Source organism: Felis catus, chromosome B1 (assembly GCF_018350175.1).
Source record: "Felis catus isolate Fca126 chromosome B1, F.catus_Fca126_mat1.0, whole genome shotgun sequence".
NCBI lineage: Eukaryota > Metazoa > Chordata > Mammalia > Carnivora > Felidae > Felis > Felis catus.
The window spans coordinates 86,820,613-86,842,114 of record NC_058371.1 but is presented as its reverse complement, the minus strand read 5'-3'; the positions used below and the strand labels follow the sequence as shown (position 1 = coordinate 86,842,114).

Here is a 21,502-nt window from a genome sequence, read left to right as displayed (position 1 = left end):
TTTCCCCACCTCAACGTGTAGGTACATTATAAGGATAAAAAAAAACCTTCCAAATAATTATTTAGTGTGTCTAATAAGGGTGCCCTTCCTTTTGCTTCTCACTTCTGCCATAAGGCTCTCAGACAGACTAGCATCCACCGTGAACAGAAAGAAAAGCAAGAACTGCACTTTATACTAAACGTGTAAGGCTGAAATGCGTTGTTTCCAATCCTTAGCACTGACAGAAGAATTCTGGCAAATGAGGGGGAAGCCTCCACAAAGGCTGGGAGTAGCCAAGCATACTATATTTACAGATTATATTACTAATTTGGTGACTGTCATACATCTGGGATTTCTGATGTCACTCTGTTCTTCATTAGCAAAGATTATTTAGAGCTAAATAGAGACCTAAATTAAAGTGTTTTATTTCAAACTACATAGCTTTTATATTCTAGAATTCATCATGGTAAAACTAATAAATAAGAAGTATGCTCTGACAAAAATTAAAATGGAAAGTTCACTGGTCTCCTTATTAGAACAGAGATTAATTTCTCAATTTAAATAATGTTTAGATGTATAAATCAATCAGTAATAAGTCTCAAGCAAAAACAAACAAAACAAAAAAAAACAAAAACAACTTCCTTAATCAAAACGTTAGCCCAGGGATGTGGCCTGGGTGCCTTAGTCGGTTAAGCATCCGACTCTTGATCTCAGCCCAGGTCTCAATCTCAGGGTCATGAGTCAAACTCCATGTTGGGCTCCATGCTGGGTGTGGAGTTTACTTAAAAATAAATAATAATTTAAAAAGCCCAAAAAGGCTTATTTTCATATAAAGTAGTATTTGTGAAATCATACTCCTTAAGAAATAGTTTATTCATCAGTAGAAAACAAGGTTCTCCAAATTAATTTTTAGAATTGCATGTAATCGTCTCTTGGAGATTCATAACACACATTAGTATATCAGAAGGATCTGTTATTAAAAAACAACCTACTTGGGGCATCTGGCTGGCTCACTTGGTTAGGCATCCGACTTGATTTCGGCACAGGTCATGATCTCATGGGTTTGTGAGACTGATCCCCGTGTGTCCAGCTCTGCGCTGACAGAGCACCGCATGCTTGGGATTCTCTCTCTCCCTCTTTCTCTGCCCCTCCCCCCCACTCATGTGCGTGCACGTGTTCTCTCTCTCAAAACAAATAAACTTAAAAAAAAAAAAAAAAAAAAAACCCTAACTCTGTATGTCCCAAATGAACTTAAGCACAAAATACAAGGTATATATATTTACAAATACATTATTTATCTTTTAAATGGTCATTAAGACCATCTATTTTCAAATATGTAAAATTAGTGTTAAATTGGCAAATTATTTCCTGGTTTATATCATACCACATTTTGGTTCCCTAAATGATCCCATTTTTCATGGTCTTTTCCATCTTCTTTTAAATCCAAAAATTCCTTAAGTATTTTGTAATAATAGCTCCCATGTGAATACAGCCAGCCAAGGCTACAATGGGAAGGTAGGTAAACAGGGCTATTTATATGTATGTCTTTTGTTTTTAAACATTTACAGCAGGAAATAATTCTTTCTAAATCCTCTCTCTTTCATAGCTCTTGCAAGATACATGTAATCTACATGTAACACACGACTGAAGGTACTCAATCTTATTCTTCACTGTGTCCCTCACAGTAATGAGCACAGACCTATAAATATCACAGCAATTTGAAATACCTCTAACAGATGAAAAAGCTACCATTATTTCTAACACAAGTTTTTCTTACTTTTGCCTTTGTTTTTTTCTACTCTAAAATGTGAAGAGATGCAGAAGAAAATGGAATTAGATGAGTACCCATTTATACAGATTTTTCATTTTTTTCAAGTTTTACCTTTGGACCGAAGAGGAAAGAAAAGGACCCAGTTGCTGCACATCCCTTAGGGATGCTGGAGGTGTGCTGGGGCTTTGTGCCTCACCCACTGAGATCAGGTCAACAGAAGTTTCAGCAGGAGTCAAATAGTAAGTAGAAAAGGCTCTTTATCCATTGGTGAGTTTATTCCACTTAAAAGTCCTTACTGGCAATCTTGGTGTTTTAAGACAGAAGGCAAATAGTATTGGGCTTTCTATTCTAATTCCCACAAAAGAGGGGAACATAAGATTATTAAAAATAGAGAAAATAAAAAATGTTTTTTTAAAAACAGAAAGCAAATAGGCAGTGAATCTCTGATCTTCCATTTTCCAACACTTGTTATTTGCAGGCAACTTACTTTACAGCTCAAATACACACTCCTTTTAAACAGTATGAATATGTTAAAACACTACTTTAATCTCAATTTGTTGATTCTTTGAGAATATCTAGTTAAAGATAACTTCAGTCTTAAATCTACAGCATGTATTTCCTATGTCCCTTGATGTGGGAAAAAAAATACCAGAAAAAATTTCACCCACTTTTCCAGAAATTTATAAATATACTCTACCTTTTTTCTTTTTCATTGGTTCATGGCTATCTGGTGATGTGGGAATAGGAGAGGTATCCATTGGTTCGGATTCTTCAGTTGACACCTCCACTACAGTTTCTGTAATGACATCTGGCCTCATAGCAGCATGGATAAATTCTGGAGTTGATACACAAGGAGGGACAAACACTTCCACTATAAAGAAAAGTTGAAAAATTAAAATTTCCCACCCCCATTAACACTTTTTAATGCGGACAATTCAATATTTGATAGAGGTGAGACTTGTTAACAATTCATCAAGACAGGATAAATGCCTGAAGTTAATTTGCTGAATATGCAATATGATCTCAAGTACGTAAGGAAACAAATGCAAAGAAAATCAGGCTGAAGGTAAGGTGGTAAAAAGGTGGGGATCATACGAGGTCACCCCCCTTCTTCACATTTTCACATGCTTTCGAGCTTACTGTAGAAGACTTTGAATTATTCTAACAATTGGGAAAACGTGTGAAAATAAAATAATAGTATAATATAATAGTGAGTTCTTTAATAATTACTTTCCTTCCTGGTATCCATCATTATGCTCTGACTAGGTAATACATGCACATGGTATAAAATTAAAAACATTTAATAAAGGGACGCCTGGGTGGCTCAGTCAGTTAAGCAGTCAACTCTTGATTTCGACTCTGGTCATGATCTCACGGGTCTTGAGATCAAGCCCCACATCGTGCTCTGTGCTTACAGTGCAGAGCCTGCTTCAGGTTGTCTCCCTCTCTCTGCCCCTCCCCCACTTGTGCTCTCTTCTCTCTCAAAAATAAAATGTTACAAAAATATTTTAAAAACCATTTAATAAATGTGTCTGCAGTGAAAAGAAAGCACTTACAGATCATTTCAGAATATGAAGAAAAGGAAAACCTCATTACAGCCCAATTAATATCCTCTTTCAGTATTTAAAATTTTATTTAATGTAACAGTCCTGATGTTTTGAGTCACTAAACCAATACATACAGACTGCCATTCGGTGTTCTATTACAGTAATGTTGCTCTGGTTTCCTTTCCATGTGCATGAATAATCAGAATAGGACATTTCTATTTCAATTAGGAGACAGTTAATACATACTATTGTGGATCAATACATTGACCAGCATGCCCTAACTTTTTTCTCACATCTCTAAATAATACATGGGATTCCAATTATGAAAAAGGACATTTGCTCTTAGGATTTATTATAAATCCTTATAATAAGAAAGGCCAATATCATTGTATTAAGTCAAATTAACACTTGGACATTAAAACTGGAAGACAAAACGACTCTCAAAGGCAGTCTTAAAGAAAAAACGGGACCAAAAGAAAAAGAAACTTGTAGCCTGAGGGAGTATAGGGAAATGGTGGAAGCTATCTCCTCTTTCCACCTCGGATGGTTCCCTGGAGCTACTGCCTATTTATCACTGAAGAAAGGAAAGAAAGCAGTCTTGGGAGGCAACTCCACCACCCCATGTGCCATTCCCTTAAGGACTACAAAGGTTTCTAATTTACCCAGAACTAAGAAAATAAGACATGACAGGAGAGGTAAAAACTTAACGAACATTTATCTGTCTATAGTGGGCATTTTCTGTATCATTTATTATAAAAATCAAGTATTTCAAGTATTTAAGTCTTGGGAACTTTGACAAAGATCAATTATTGCTGTCACAGGTATTCATGCATAATAAACCTTGAGAACAACAACAACCCCCATGTATTTAAGAAGAAACTTTCAGGGCACCTGGGTGTCCTAGTCAGTTAAGCCACCGACTCTTGGTTTTGGCTCAGATCACGATCTCGCAGTTCGTGGGTTCAAGCCCTGCGTCAGGCTCCACACTGACAGCATGGAGCACTCTTGGGATTCTCTCCCTCCCTCTCTGCCCCTCTCCAGCTCCCTGCTTGCTCACTCACTCTCTCAAAATAAAAACACATTTTTTTTAATTAAAGACAAAAACAGAAGAAACTTTTATTTTAGATACGTGGAGTGATGTGACATGTTTTATATAAAACAGAACAATTCACATACCAGGACTTCTTGAATCCCTTAAGCAGGTAGGAGATTCCATATGAAGCAGGGCTTCAGCAGCTTCAATGGTCTTATCTGTACAGTGTGCATTACTGCTATGAACTGATGCTTCCACTGGGGGGAAAATAAGTTCTACTCAATTAAAAATATACTGAATACATTACTAAATTAAAACATATTAGTCTGTGAGAAACCAATTCACTCTCCTATGAATAAATAAGTCATTGATACATATTAGTCCACATAAATTATTTACACAAACAATTTAAAACAGACCCTTGAAATCTGAATCTTGTATCAACTTTAGAACAAAACTAACTTGGGGGTGGGGGGGTGGATAGTTGTAGTTTAACAATTGGGGAAGTCAATTCTGTATCTTGACATACTGCTACTGAAATCAGGGGAGATACCTTGCAGAATCAGTGGGAAACACACATTTCTACATTAGTTTAATGAATTGGTTTCTTACAGACCCTCCTAGGTGAGTACTCTAACATAGCACCAGAACACTAGGAACTTTCTTCCCAATAACCTTGTCTCTTCTTCAGGACTTCACTGAGCTTTTCTGGGTTTTACCCAATAAATTTGTCTTTAACGTTTGTGTTTGTGGGGCGCGTGGGTGGCTCAGTTGGCTGAGCGTCCGACTTCGGCTCAGGTCACGATCTCACAGCTTGTGAGTTCGAGCCCCATGTTGGGCTCTGTGCTGATGGCTCAGAGCCTGGAGCCTGCTTCGGATTCTGTGTCTCCCTCACTCTCTCACCCTAACCCACTCGCATTCTGTCTGTCTCTCTCAAAAATAAACAAACGTTAAAAAAAATAATAAAGTTTCTGTGTTTGTTTTCCCATGAAGCCTTTTCTAATTCTGCCACCTTCTGTAACTCTTTTTTAGCACTGTCTGCTTTGCTGACTGAAATACTTGTGAAACCGTAAAACATAATACAGCAATCATTTGGGCTTTCAAGTCCAACAGCTTGGGTTCTGCCACTTATATGTTACCCTAGACCAGCTCAGTTTCCTCTTCCACAAAACAGGTGTATTACTTACCTCATATAGGTGTGAGAATTAAGTGACATGCAATACCCATAAAAAACATGGACAGTGCCTGGCATATAGATAAGTATTTAATAAATGATAATTTCTTACCACTCCTATAAGATTATATGTTCCCTGAGGTCAGGAGGGCTATCTTAATTCATCTTTATATCTGCTATAATTTCCAATATAGACTTTAAATACAACAGACATGCAAGTATTTCTTTTATATATTAAAAACAACCCACAGACCTCACAGGGAAATTGGCCATTCAAAGCACAAACTTGCATTAATGACATATTAATTTCACACCCTGACTTAAAATGTTGAATATTCTACTTGGTAAGAGCTTCTGAAACATGAATATGCAACAGTTTCTAATTTGATAGATTTTTCTCAGTATGTCCCATAGAAAAACTAAAACGAAATATTTGTATAAACTGCATAAACCATATGACAGATCCATACATTCTACACACTAAAGATATGAATCGTTTAAAACTGTTTTCAGGAAACTCTGAATTGAAAAAACAAATTCACTTAATCTCAAAATTCACCAAATGCTAAAGCTTTAGCCTTAAACAGTAGTCATTTGGAGAGCATTTATTTAAAGGAAAAAAAAAAAAAATCCAGCGACTGTTTTACCACCTGTTGCACATCATCCACACTCTCAAGCAAGGTACTGAGTCTCTCCAGTTGCTCTTTCCATTTATGGAAATCTGCTCAAAGCTAAACAGTTCCAGAGAGGCAGCCAAACCTCTAAGTAAATCTATCTTTAGGTGACCCTGCTTACTCTTTATCTGCAGCTTCACTGAAGCAAAGGATTCAATCAGTCCCAGCTCAACTTTAAGAAACTTAGTAAGTATAAAATATATTACCATTCTCAAGTAGTTTTTTCAAAGTGCCTCCCCCAACACTCACATGTATTAAAGAACCTTGGAAAGCAATTTCTCAGGCTTTTAAAATTTATTCTAGGAACTTCATTCTCTTTAGAGTCTGCTTGTGTTGCAATTTAGGTGTTGTCTTATGTGCTATTAATAAACTATCCTGGGTAAACTAATTCCTTATGTAATTGTATTAAGACACACCCTAAAAACCTTACCATATTAAAATGACAGCTTCAAAGCACTTGACAATACAGAAACAGAATTTTACCCAATGTTTAATGTTTTCAGTTATAAACAATGAAATGTGCCTAATACAGAAACAGAATTTTACCCAATGTTTAATGTTTTCAGTTATAAACAATGAAATGTGCCTAATGGTTACATATAGTGCTGCTCTGAGTTTTAATGCAGTTTGAGGCACATTTCATGTTAGCCATGTTGCTATTTCTGACCTCAAACTCCCGTCTCCCCCAAATTCAACATATTATTTCCCAGAAATGTTTTACATTTACAGAGTAAAACATTACATAACAAACTTTAAGAATTAAATTTACATGGGGCGCCTGGGTGGCGCAGTCGGTTAAACGTCCGACTTCAGCCAGGTCACGATCTCGCGGTCCGTGAGTTCGAGCCCCGCGTCGGGCTCTGGGCTGATGGCCCAGAGCCTGGAGCCTGTTTCCGATTCTGTGTCTCCCTCTCTCTCTGCCCCTCCCCCGTTCATGCTCTGTCTCTCTCTGTCCCAAAAATAAATAAAAACGTTGAAAAAAAAATTAAAAAAAAAAAAAAGAATTAAATTTACCAATTCATATTTTAAATTTAGGATAAGAATATAAAAAATGCAGATGTTCTTTATGAATTATCAAAGAGAAGATCTAATACTCTGTGTTCTGTCAACAAATGGTTCTTGAGCACTTATCATAGCCAGATCCTGTGCCACAAATCTGAAATACAAGTGTGAATGGATATCTGGCCTCATGAAGCTTATACTAAGAGTTTAGAAACATAAATGGTAGTATCAAAAACATAAATGAAAATAAAATATTTCAAAACTAAAGAAAAGTACAAAATAAAGTTACTCTGTAAACAGCTTATTAAGTAGAACACTGATTTCTCTTTTTTTTTTTTTGATGCTTACTAATTTTACCTTTTGTCATTTTTATTAACTGAAATAACCCTAAGCACTAGGAGTTCATACTTAGATCAATTTGCAATATTGTACCCATCAGTATCCAAGAATACTTAACCATTTTGTGAAAGAAAGCACTATCTCCTTTTAATTTTCTTTTGTTGATACAAGTCTGTAAGTAGTTTCTGATAAAAGAAATTTAAGAAATATTTCTCAGGGTTCCTGGGTGGCTCAGTCGGTTAAGCTCAGGTCATGAGCTCCCAGTTCATGGGCTTGAGCCCTGTGTAGGGCTCTGTACTGATAGCAGCCTGCTTGGGATTCTTTCTTTCTCTCTCTTTCTCTCTTTCTCTCTCTCTCTCTCTCTCTCCCTCCCTCCCTCCCTTCCCTGTTTTCTCTCTCAAAATAAATAAAATAAACTTAAAAAAAATAAATATTTCTCTTATTCAAGTTTCTGTAATTTTTAAAACCTTTCAATTCCTTTGGTTCAGATCAGTAATTCAAATACAATTTAAACTAGAATTATGCACAATTCTTAAGGATAAACATGAATTTAACAGTGTTGTACAATCAAAGTAAGCAAATAACCAAACTACATGCAAGGGCTGAAAACTCCTTATCTCTTACTTAAAACTTGATTTACTGGCATCTTTCTAGACCTGTGTATGAAATTAATGGGAGGAAAAAATAAGCAACACATTTTAAAAATTGAAACAATGAAGACAAAAGTAATCTGAAAGGTATCATTTTCTACTTAAGACTAGTAGGTGGTGTTGCTGGTTAATCCCTCTTGAAGAAATAAATGTATCAAATAAACTTCAAAACAATTTCAACTTTAATCATTGTGCCAAAATCAAATTTGCTTTTTTATGCCCTCCTTTAGTATTGGTAAGAGTCTTGTTGTTTCATTTCCAGCTTTCTAATCAACTGGTGTTTGTATGGCAGAGTACTCCAGACTCACTCAACAGCTGTTACAAAATACCAAACTTGGTAATTAAGTCTGACAAGAGACATACCTCTCAGCTTTGCAGAAGAGAATGCTGGCAATGGATCTAGTTCATAAGAAAGTTCTTAAGGTCAAAAATAAAAATTAACAGCAACTTAATTTGAGAGCAATGGGAAAAAACAACAACAACATTTCCTTAAATGATAGTAGTATGCCCCTACAAGCAAGACCATAAACTAGTATTACAAGGTCATCACTCAAGTGTGCACCTGACTTACTACAGCTTATCTCCTAATGCCCCAAGGTGTCAACAGGTGAGTGAAGAATAAAAAGGAATGCAATAAAAAGGGGGGAAAAGGTAAAAATTTTGGGACACTCCATCTTTTCTTGTTCCTCTTTGACTTTCTAATTACTATAGTTACAATTTAAAAGTTTAAAAGGGAAAAAGAACTAAAATTATTTTTGTAAAATAGAGCTACTTGATGAAAACTTAACATGAGGCACGTTTAGTTTTTAAATTCCTGCAGCCAGCTTTTAAAAAGTAAAACTGAAGTTAATGCCTTTCATTTAACCCAGTATATTCAATATATTGTCATTTCAACACGAAATCAATATAAAAGTTTTCCACAGTTTGTTTAAATTAGTTAAAATTTAAAAAAATTAAAAATTCAGTTTCTCAGTCACATTTCAAGTACTCAATAGCCGTATATGGCTAGTGGCTATGGTACTGAAAAGTGCGGACTAAATAAAACTGTAACACAGCTATTCTCAAACTTTTTGGTCAGGGAAACTTTTATACTCAAACTACTGAAGACCACAAAGAGATTTTGTTTATATAAGTCCTATTTTTATGAATTTTTTTATTTTATAAAAAAATTTTTTTTTACTATTTATGGGGGAGGGGGGCAGAGAGATAGGAATACACAGACTCCAAAGCAGGCTCTAGGCTCTGAGCTGTCATTACAGAGCCGGATGCGGGGCTCGAACTCAGACCATCAGATCGTGACCTGGACCCAAGTCAATTGCTTAATTCACTGAGCCACCCAGGTGCCCCTATACAAGTCCTATTTTTAGATATTATTCTATTTGAAATTGAAATTAAGAAGACATTACAATATTTATAAGTTCACTGAAAATAATAAACCCAATACTTATAATATTTTTATGAAAACAGATTTTCTATCACAAACAAAAATCAGTAAGTAGCTTTGTTTTACATTGTAGCAACTTTTTGTTAATACATGATAGAAACACAGTTGAATTCATATTTGCTTCTTCATTCAATTTGTTGTGATATCAAGTCACATAGCCTCTAGAAAACTCTGAACACTTGTGAAAGTGAAAAGGCAAATGTCTTAGCATTATTATGAAAACAATTTTGACCTCACAGACTCCCTGAGCCTAGTTACTCCCCAGATCCTCAGATAAGAGATTTCAGTTTTTAAGAACTGCAACTGTAATTTGTTGCCAAACATAATATCCAAATTCTATCTTAGTGTTTCTGTAACTTTTAGCTTCTAGTGTGTATAGATGAAAAATTATATTCTATTTTCCGTAAGTACAACAGCATTTTGTCCACTTACACATAAAGGACTTAGCAAGTTTTTCACAAATACTTCTTTGCATCCCTATGAACATTTAAGCTATAGATTAACACAGGGAGTTTAAATAATTATCAAGAACATTCTCCTGCCTGCCCTTTTCAACCAACCACATGTTTCTAAAGATTTTATGTTAAATTATCCTGGTTGAGTACTTAAACATTGATGTTACTCTTCAACTCAGTTTTTATATGAATTTTAGTACTTATGCTGCAATGAATTCTGAAGAGTAATTTCTTAAACACATTTCCAAATAAAAATTTTTTAATGAATGCCATTTTTCCAGGTTTATTTTAACACATGCTTCAGTTTTTCACATCCTAAATTGTTTCCAAATTGATCTTTTCAAGATTGATACCAGATATTTCAATTTACAGTAAACTGGAAATGATTTTCAAGTTCAAATTTCACAATGACCTTTGACAAACTAGACAGATTTGTTTTGTCAGTGAAAATACTTAAGCTAAATTTCAAGAAACCCCCGCCTTCCTGCCCCCCCCCTCCATTTATTAACAGCATTAAAGTAGAGCAAAAGTTCTGGTGACCTTATCTCTCAATTCCAATTTCTTAATTCTCAATTTCTTAAAACAAGTAGAAACAAGTCAAGGGAAGTATAATTGAGAACAAGAAGGTAGAATATTTTAAATTGAAAATCTTCCAGAAAGTCTATAGACCATACATACCCAGTGCTTTCACATAAATGTTAAGAAAGTAACATTCATTTTTCCTATAGACATTTATTTTTCCTATAATTAGCTATATACGTTTATGTGTGTGTATATATACATACTATGTATGTATGTATGTATGTATGTATACATAAAAATAAGCCTAAACTATATTATAGTCTCATTCAACATAAAGACCTGGCCTCAAGTTCCAATGTGGCACAAAGACTGGCTAGCAGAAATTAACCCAATTATGTAATGACCTTACAGACATATTCATTCACATGGTGTAATGTAAAAAAAACCCAAAAAAATCCTTCACTGTCCATTAAATATTTGAACCACTTATAATTTTAGAGCTTTAAAAATTATTAAAGATCCCCTAGTCAGTCTTGTTCTCTTACAGAAAGTGAAGCCTTAGAGAAGTCAAGTCACTAGCACACAATTAGGTTAGTGACAGTGAGATGCAGATCTTCATCTCCTGACTTCAGGGTCAAGGCTCTTTCTCATACATCACACTGTAAATGAAAGTTTTATAAAGTGTGTCAAGTCTTTACCACAAAAATATTTTCTATGTTAAAATAAAAGTGATTTTTAATAAGTAAGCTTATTTATTTCATTCTTAAACTCCTCTGACAGCATAAATGGTAATAACTAAAGCTGAAGTTGATAGCTAAAGTTGGTAACTTCAAAAGGAGGAAAAGCAAAAGTGTATCCTCAGTACCTTAACATATAACAATATAGTAGTGGTAATATTAAGTGCTTTGTAAACTTAGAAACAACAGTTTTGCTAACAATATTCAACTTAAAGCTTACCTCCTTCTACAAGTTTTCATTAGTATCAGTTATTATACACTAATCATCAACCTATTATAGCATTAACATTTATGTATTGCATAGATTTACATCTGTCTCCCCAATTAGACTGTAAAATCTTTATGAGGAAGAATTATGTCTAACACTCGATGACTTCCCTCAAGGGAATAAAAAAGTATCATTCTGTTTTACAAATACAAACTTCACAAACATTACTCCGCCAACATCACTGGAAATTGGCAGCAATCTAAATTTTTATTAATTTAGATCAATGATTCTTCATTTTATGGGTCACGTTTCCTCCCCAACTTTTAACTCACTGAATAATCCTTGGGTAAATCAGCAAACCTATCTCAAGTTTCCTTCTAAAACAGAGCTTGTAAAAGAGCTTCAGATTACGTGAAAATTATTGAGGAAATAATCTGAAAACAATTATATGTAAAACATATCCTTTACAGAATATTATACTCACAAGGAAACTTCAATTGTAAGATTCATAAATACTAAAGAAATGCAGTAAGACTAGAAAACAACATATAACTTAAAAACCTCTTATCAAAGGAGACAAAACTTGTGTTTTCAAATTGCAGACTGCCTATATGTTTCCACTCCAAACAAAATATCTACAGGTCTCGTTCAGCTTCGCTAATTCCAAAAGCTTATGAAAGAAATACCTTCCACTGGGAAAATTAAGCCCTCTAACATTAACAATGTTTTTCCAAATTCTGTGGGGGCTATGCTACGGTTCTCCTGGTATGTTCACAATCACTGAAAACATTTCTCGAAATGTTTAACACTCACAGAAATATCACTGACCCCCACAATTACAGGTATTGTTAGTACCAGTAACATGAGGCCTAAAATTCCATTCCTTCATATTATTAATGGACTGAACATACAAAGGAACCAAGTTCTCGCTGTACTCTGCCTCTTATTTACTGATACTTAGGTTCTTGCTCTTACAAGAAAATAACTGTCAAATATGTTTTAATCATCACGCAGTAAACTGTGATTTTTCTTTGGGACTTTTGATATGTGTATTACATCTTACAGGATAAAAGGCTAGTCACTTATGTACTATACAATACAGTTATATTATTCAAGACTTTATTTCAACTTAAAGCCCTTCCGTTAAATTTAGAGATACGCATTTACGTTCATGATTCTCCCCAACCGAACTGCTAATTTCACACTCTCAAAGGGTAACATCTTTTTGCAACATTAGTCTTTGGTATTTCCCATCTTCCAAGTCCCATAGCTGGCGATATGAAACAGAACCCGGGGAAAAGAAACATGTATGCTTTGTTGTTAGCATAAGTAAATAATATTCAAGCACTGCTACATCGATTCAGGGCCCTCACTGCGCTGTCTGCTATTAAGTAAAGCTGCTTTTTCTATGTAACTTAAGTCCGTGCCCTTCCGCTGCAGCAGTGGCGCTGCACATCCCCCACCCCCGCGGCCACTTCCGTGTTTACACTCCTCTTCCCTCCAATTCCATGCGTACATTGTCAGCTTCACTCCCGCCCAATCTTCATTGGCCCAGCGCGGGCCCAGAGTCCCGCCCCCAGAAATCAACGTTCTTATTTGGAACATCTTAGAGAGCAGATTGGAACCAAAGGCCTGTCAATCCCGCCCGTTCTGTCCTCTCCGAGGCGCTTCCGCTATGGTGGGAGGTTTGGGGGGGAGGGGAAAAGGGGGCAATTCCGTGCTGAGACTTCCCTAGGGCCAAGACTCCCTCTCGCCCGCCCCACTCCTTCACATTCACCCACTGTTTACAAAAATAACCGTTCTTCTCTGATGCCTCAACCGTCCAGGTCAGGGGTACAAAATATATTCCGTGTCCTTCCCATTCTTACCCCTAAAAAAACAACCCACGAGGGAAGGGGCATAAGCCTACTTCTTCACAGCCACCCATTAAATGAGGAAAGGGAGGCGGGCCCCTGAGAGCAACATCAACCCGGGCTATTCCACATTATTCAGTGACCCTTTCCAGAACCGTTACTCCTGAGACTGCACAAGGTGGGGACGTGAAGAGGAGGGGCAGAGCATTTTTTTGGCGGGTATCGGTCTACCGGACGTGGCCCGGGGCTGCATCGTCCACGCGGAAGTCACGGATTTGTGGACCAAGTCTCAAAGGAGAACGGAGCGGGGGTGGCGAGCGTTCACCGGAGAAGCCCGCCGCCCCCGACCGCGGGCAGTAGCGGCCTCTCCGGCCAGACAGCGTGGCAGGCGCAGCCGAGAGACAACAGCCTCACTCACTTCCTGGTTCCTCAGCAACTGGGGTGAAGCGCACAACTCGTCCGCCCCCGAGTCCCCAACTTAACTGCGGCTCGGTTCTCCGGCACCCGCTGCCAGCGCTCCGCCCGGCAGCTGCCGCCGCTGCTCGCCGAACACACCCTGAAGCGACAGCGCCAGATTCGAGGCAGGTTACTCTCCAAGGTGATCACTTCCTGATTCGTCGCCTCCATTACTTCATTCACTACCCCCCTTTCCCCCGGCCGCCCCGGTGACTGAGGTGGACACTGAACCCCCTGCACTGACCGCCACAGGGGAGTCACCCCGCCTTCTGTGCACCCCCTCTCCTGCTGCACCGATGCACAGGAGAAAAGTTCCCTGTCCTTACCAGCCCGGATGAGCAGATCCAGCTGGTTCGTGGGTCCCTCATGCAGAGACGTCGCCATGTTTATCCCGGGGCTGGAGCTGCTGCTTCACATTGACTTACACCGTGAGCAGCGGCAGCAGGGGAGGAGGCGGAACCCACGGCCGGAGATACACGCCGTGCGACCGACACACACTCACGCACTCGCACACACTCAGACGCCCGGATCCTTGCGCGTCCTCCGACAGGAAGCCGAGGCCGGCCCGCCTCCCGCCGCGGGGCTGAGAAACCCCACCACCTAACGGCAGGGGCGGCGGCGGCGGCGGCGGCGGCCGCCTCGGCTGGCAACGCGATCCTTCCGCCCCGCGTTCAGACAGGAAGTCCCGGACGCCCGCCCCGGAGAGCGGCCGCGGCCCACGGCGAGAGACACCTGAGGCTGGAAACCGCCCCGGTAGCCGCGGCTAGGACAAGGCCCCTCGGCAGGAAGAGGCACATTTCACGCTCTGCGGAAGAAAAGTCTGCAATCGTCCCCACTTTGGAAAAAAGCCATTAATCAAATTTTCTTCCTGGAAGAGATCTAATACCTAGTCCAACAGCTGTAAATAAAGGTGGCTATTTAACTTGTTTTGGCCGTTTCAAAGCTTATGCAACATGTAACCCGTCCACTTCAAAAAGCTGCACTTTAAAACAGGAATACCAACAACAAAAAAGGCATACCTACAAAATATTCTAAAAGCTTTACTTGGAAAGTTAAGTAGTTTACAACTACTTTAAGAGGCTGGCTTCGTCTTTTTTCCTCTACAGCAGTGTTAAAGAGCACACTAAACAGGTATTTATTAGTAAACAACAGAATTTGCCAACCTCTGGGAGATTAGATTATCCTTCCCCAATTTGCTAGTCATGAAATTCTCTTCTTACCCTTTCATTTCTGTTTGGTTCATTTGGAAACAAACGTATTCATTTGTATCATCTACTTTTAAAAATCTTTTTCATAGAAACAAATAAGTACATGCTAAAATACAATAGAAGAGCGAGATAAATTGCCATTTAGTGATTTTAAATTTATTGACAACACAAAATCAAACCAATAAAATGACTCAGATGAATCTTCATTAAAACAACAACAAAAAATGCTTCCCTGGTTTCAAAATTTCAGAACCTAAGTTTGAAACAAAATGTTGCCCTGAAGTTGTTTCTACATAAAATTTACATAAAACAGTGCCTCCTACAGAGTAAGTGCTCAATAAGTATTGGCTAAATACACACCAAAAAAAAATTTGGCAGTTACAAATTTAAGGTACAATTTTTATGATCTGAATTGAATGAACTGTGCTGATAATCCGAGGGGAAAAAAAGTTTTCCAGTGGTAATATTAATGCAATATTTGGCAAAAGTTTGCCCAACATGTCAGTGCAATTTTAGAATAGACTTGCATAGCCCATGACTTTTTTTTTTTTTTTCATTTATATACTCATTTATTCTCTTGGAGCTTTGTCCTAGCCCTTCCACCATGATACCCACCCTCCCATAAAAGAACTTATATGCCATTTCCAGAGTACAACTCCCCTTAAACTCAATAAGGATCTTTCTTGCATTAGGTAAACTTTCACCTGTTGGACAAAAGGGACTATATGAGTGGTAGCTTTTTAAATCTCTAGTCAATTTAAAACAAGGATCATCTACTGATAAGCAGCATCTTAAACTGAGACAGTTTCCAGGTGGGGGATGATAAGGAAAACCAAGAAGCAATTCCTGGCTTTAGGCAAATCACTGAAATTGATAATAAATTTGAATGTCTACTCCTATCAATCAGTAGTTTTTCATGTATTTAAAAAGAAAGAGAAGCTTATTTTTTCTGGAGGCAACAGGTTAACTTGGGCTCAAGGAGGAATACACAACAGAAGAGTCAGTTTGAAGTATGATATATAACTTTTACCTCACGATTTGCATCCTGAGATATATCTTAAGAAGTCAATAGCGTGTATTTTACTCTTTGTACATCTTAATTATATGTATTTACCTCGCCTTATATTTTAAGTTCCAAGAGAAGAGAAGCTGTATCTATTCCTACCTAATACTTCACAGTATTCCTGTGTGTGTGTGTGTGTGTGTGTGTGTGTGTGTGTGTAATAACAGAAATCAATTCAGAAAGACTGGAAAGTATTCCTACATATTTAAAGTTCTTGTAAAAACACAATTCCTTGGGCTTTAATGCAATTCTGCCTTGCTACTGAAACCATACTTTCAAGAGCCACCAATATTTTTTGGAAACTAAAAATACTATATTGGAAATAGCAAGTAGGGAAAAGCTGCTGCTGGAAATATAAATTGGTACAAACTTTCAGGAAAGCAGTGTGGCATTATATATCAAGAATCTAAAAGAGGTTCATGTGTTCTGACCCAGGAGTTTCATTTCCAGGGCCTAGCCTGAAGAAATGGAAGACACTCAATGGATTGATTGCTCCATTAAAAATGATTTGAAGAATTTTTTTTTTTTTTTTAAGGAATTGTCAAGCTGTTTTTCCTGGTGACTGTACCATTTTACATTCCCAAACCAGCACTGTATGAAGGTTCTAGTTTCTCCACATCTTTGCCAACACTTAACTATTTTTGGTCCATTTGGTTTTTATTTTTTATTTTTTTATTATTTTCTTTTTAAAATTTAGTACTTTTTTTTTTAAGTTTACTTATTTTGAGAGAGAGAGACAGAGAGACAGAGAGCATGCACAGGAGGGGCAGAGAGAGGGAAAGAGACAGAATCCCAAGCAGGCTCTCCACACTGTCAGCTCGGAGCCTGTTGCAGGGCTTGGACTCATAAACCATGAGATCATAACCTGAGCCGAAATCAAGAGCCAGATACCTAACCAACTGAGCCACGTTTGAAGAATTTTTAACAACACAGTAAAATAGTAAAAATATAAATGTGCCAAGATTTAATTACATATGTATTTGTTCCACACAATATGACCCAAACCATGTAGTACATGTGAATGTATGTATATATAATATGTATACGTATATAGTATACACATACATTCACACACATTCATCTGCATTTCTCAAGTCTTCAAGATTAAGCAGGTATTAATAAGCAGAATAAAAAACTGAGTAAGAATAGATAGGTTAGCATGGTAGACACTTTAGAGCAAATTCACATTCTGCTAATAACATTATAGAAAGGTACCTCCTACACTAAAGTTACTGCTCTATATTAGCAAGGGAAAAAAGATAAATAGCTAACTTTTTGGGAAAATTTTTTAATGTTTATTTTTTATATTGGGGGCGGGGGGGGGGGGGGACAGAATCTAAAGCAGGCTCCAGGCTCCGAGCTGTAAGTTGTCAGCACAGAGCCTGACAGCCTGCTGCAGGGCTTGAACTCACAACCAGGGACATCAAGACCTGAGCTGAAGTTGGATGCTTAACCAACTGAGCCACCCAGGCCCCTGATAAATAGCTAACTCTTATTGAAATAAAAGCTAGTGGTTCCATGGTGTAATGGTTAGCACTCCGGACTCTGAAATAAAAGCTACTATGCTAAATGCTTTACCTTCGCTTTTTTCACATATTCCTCTCTACATTTCTGTGAAATGTATATTACCATTGTGCTCATTTTATAGATGTGGAATCTAAGGTTCCGTGAGCAAGGTCATCGAGTTAATGGGAGGCAGGGCCAGGATTTGAACCCAAACACTGACTCTAAGAGCCCTTACTCTCAAACGCTACCCAAGCACCAAAGTAACAAGGCCTTCTTATCTGTTACAATGCATTTAGTACCTGTCCATTTTCTTTCTTGTCTGAAAATTAGTTTATATTCCTCCCTTCAAAAGGTGGAACCTAATTCCCCTCTCCCTTTGTGTGTGGGCTGGACTTAATGACTCACTTATAACAAATAGCATAAAACTCAAGTGATGATGTAGAACTTCAGAAACTGTCTGCTTGATCTCTTCCTCTTGGGTCACTCTCTCCAAGGAAGCCAACCACCATGTCATAAGTACACTCAAGTAACTATGCAGAGAGGCCTTTCAGGCAAGAAAACAGGGCATCTTGCCAACAGTCTTGTGTCTGAGCTATCTAGAAGACAGACCCCTCCCCCCTACCCCCCAGCCCTAATCAAGCCTTCAGGGGACTGCAGCCTCACGAAAATCCCTGAGCTAGAACCAAGCAAATAAGCCACTCCCCAATCCTTAACCTTAAAAACTACCCAGGCCCTTGGGCAGCTCAGTCAGTTAAACATCTGACTTCAGCTAAGGTCGTGATCTCACAGTTTGGCTGGAGAATTTGAGTCCCGCATCAGGCCCTATGCTGTCAGCACAGAGTCCACTTCAGATCCTCTGTCTCCCTCTCTCTCTGCCCCTCCCCTGCTCACGCTCTGTCTCTCTCTCAAAATAAATAAATAAACATCCATAAAGTATTATTAAAATGAAGGCGTTTGAACTCAAAGTCACATATTCATTTATTCAACAAAGAATTATCTAGCACTTACTTTGAGCAAGTTTCTATCATAGGTACCTATTATCACACCTGGTAACACTACGTTATATTAACAAAAGAAAAGAATTAAGCCTTCCTAATTCACACAGAACTCCCACTAATGGTGAAGTCCTTAGAGACAGTATGATGTACAAAATTGCTTATACATGAAATTAGGGAAGAGTGAGTATATACTACATTTTTAACTACCACCCAGGAAAGTTAAATTATTTATATGTATAAAAGCCTTCATAAAGCATACATTTTTAATGAGGGGTTCACAAAGGCAAAATTTTGTTAGTACAATGTGCATTTTTCTAAGGAGAAGAGTCATGGCTATTTTTAGACTCTCAAAGAAATCTATGACTCCTAACAGTTATTTCATCATAAATTATCTTGCCATATGCATTTAAGGACCACGAAAACCCTACAGTGAGTAAGGACTCAGTATGTACCGTTTTGAAGGCGGATGGTTTGGTTTAGGTTTTCTGCATTTTACTTAAGTTATTCCCGGGCCCGACTCTTCCTTGAGCTTACTGTCTCTACACTCTATAGTTTACACTGGGTGACACACAGCTTCGGATTCTTAGAAGCCACTCCTAAAAGACCGTCAATTGATTATTGTAGCTGGTTTTTTCTAATGGATATTAGAGAAACAACTCTTTCCAAATAGCATTTATTAAGTGCCCATATGTACATGACACCTTGCAAAATGAGTTTAAATAGTTAACAATCTCTGTATTTCAGATAACATTTATGACAGTTGATTTCAAGGGTTTGGGTTCTTTATTATCATTAAAGAATTTGTAGAATCTTGAATACTCTGTAAAAATCTTTTTCAATTCTTATGAAACTTTCTAAGAGCTAATACATAATTCCCATTTAGCATGTTTATGAAAAAATTAACAACGGAGTTCTTAACTAAGATCTATTGCAACTCTAGGTTAAATTCTATCTTGAGTGATTCCAAAGGGAATATTCGGATTAACTAATTTCTTCCCCTCTCACAATACAGCTTCTGCGTGCTACCTACCAAAAAATTCCTCAGAGGTCAACACTGAGCTTTTAATTGCCAAACCCAGCCAACTCCTCTTAGTCCTCCAAACGAATGACATTATTGGCCACCCCTTAACGAAATCCTTCCCTTCGTTTGATTTTCATGAGAATTAACTGCCTGGCTTTGTTTTTTTTCCTATTTGTTTCTTTTCAGTTGATTTCACCCATTTCTCCACAACCCTTAAAGGTGGCTGTCCTCCCAAAGTGTGATCCTTAACCATCTTCTCTCTTCATTCTTCACTCTCTCAAGAATGTTATTACCCATCCAACACTAGTGTTTTCAATATTATTTCTCTACTGATCAAAAATCAGTATCTCAAGGCCTGACTTATTATTCTTTTTTAGCTCTAGGCTCTAATTTCCAATGTTATGGTAAACATCTTTATTGGGCTAACCCACTGGTACCTAAAGGTCTTTTTTTTTTTTAATATTTATTTATTTTGAGAGAGGTGGGGCAGGGAGGCAGAGAGAGAGAGAAGGAGAGACAGAATCCCAAACAGGCTCCTCCACACTATCAGAACAGAGCTGGACGCAGGGCTCGAACTCACAAACTGTGAGATCATGACCTGAGCTGAAATCAAGAGTCAGATGGACGCTTAACCAACTGAGCCGCCCAAGCGCCCCTAAAGATCTTTTATCTACAAATCTCTTATCAACAACATTACCATCTTCCCAGGCTAGAAATCTGCATCATCTATGATCCTAGTTTAGGTATTCATGTATTATACAATTTTTGAGAAGGATTCAAAACCTACGTGAAATTATAAAACATAATGTAACAAACATTTATCTTTCCAACATCCAGAACAACAACTGTTAACATTTTGTTATTTATGCCTGAAGATGCTTTTTCCCCCTAAGAAATAACACATTACAGGGTAAGATAACATCTTTCAGGACTACTCTCAGTTCTCATTCACCATTTCATTTCCAAAGAAACCACTATCATTAAGTTTTATGTATATTCTTCTAGTCTATTTTTTACATTTGTGTGTGTGTGTGTGTCCCAGAATAATTTATACTATTATTTTGCATGCTTTGGGTACATAAATGACATTATTCTATATACACCATTCTAAAATTTACTTTTTTTCATTCAAGATTTACATTCTATCCATGCCGGCATAAATAAATATTGCTATGCTTTTTAGATGCTGCAAAATATTCCAATGCATGAATTTACCCCATTTTATTCATCAAATTATCTACGGGTAGGCAAATAAATTTATTTCCATTTTCACTTTAATGAACAATGCTGCAAAAAATTCTTATCTAAACACGTATGCTAGGGGTGTCTGGGTGGCTCAGTCTGTTGGACATCCGACTTCGGCTCAGGTTATGATCTCATGGTTCGTGGGTTCAAGCCCCACATCGGGCTCTGTGCTGACAGCTCAGAGCCTGGAGCCTGCTTCTGATTCTGTCTCCCTCTCTCTGCCCCTCCCCGGCTTGCACTCTCTGTCTCTCTCCCTCTCTCTCAAAACTAAACATTAAAAAAAAAACATGTACACTAGAGTTAGTTCACTGTATATACCTACAAATAGAATTTTTATAGAATAGAATAAGTACATTTTTAATTTTATATGTTACTCTATCCGAAGTATCTATGCAAGTCTAAAATCCCATCAGTGATGTGGTAAAAGTTTCCATTTTTCTCAAATTCTTGTCAATACAAGATATAATCAGACTTTAAAAAGTCTATTGGGTGACAAGAAAATTTTCATTGTTGTATTAATTTGCATATACTTAAGTACTGGGGACACTTTTTCATATACTTACTGGCCCCCTATAAATTGCCTAGTCATATCCATTGTCATTTTTCTAGGATACGTT

At 37.6% G+C, this 21,502-nt stretch overlaps 1 protein-coding gene across 15 annotated transcripts in view; it reads right to left on the bottom strand.

Moving 5' to 3' along the window:
• ELF2 (E74 like ETS transcription factor 2) overlaps positions 1-21,502 on the bottom strand; it is a 94,076-nt gene that overhangs the window by 8,580 nt on the left and 63,994 nt on the right. For 5 of the 15 annotated variants that reach the window (XM_023252800.2, XM_023252802.2, XM_023252804.2 and 2 more), the window contains 2 exons: positions 4,474-4,587; positions 2,448-2,621 (listed from right to left, as the gene is read on the bottom strand). In XM_023252800.2, coding sequence (XP_023108568.1) covers positions 2,448-2,621; positions 4,474-4,587 — 288 coding nt within the window. Of the gene's footprint in view, positions 1-2,447; positions 2,622-4,473; positions 4,588-14,170; positions 15,123-21,502 lie in introns of those variants that run through there. The other 10 variants (XM_023252801.2, XM_023252803.2, XM_045055855.1 and 7 more) reach the window with 7 other exon arrangements.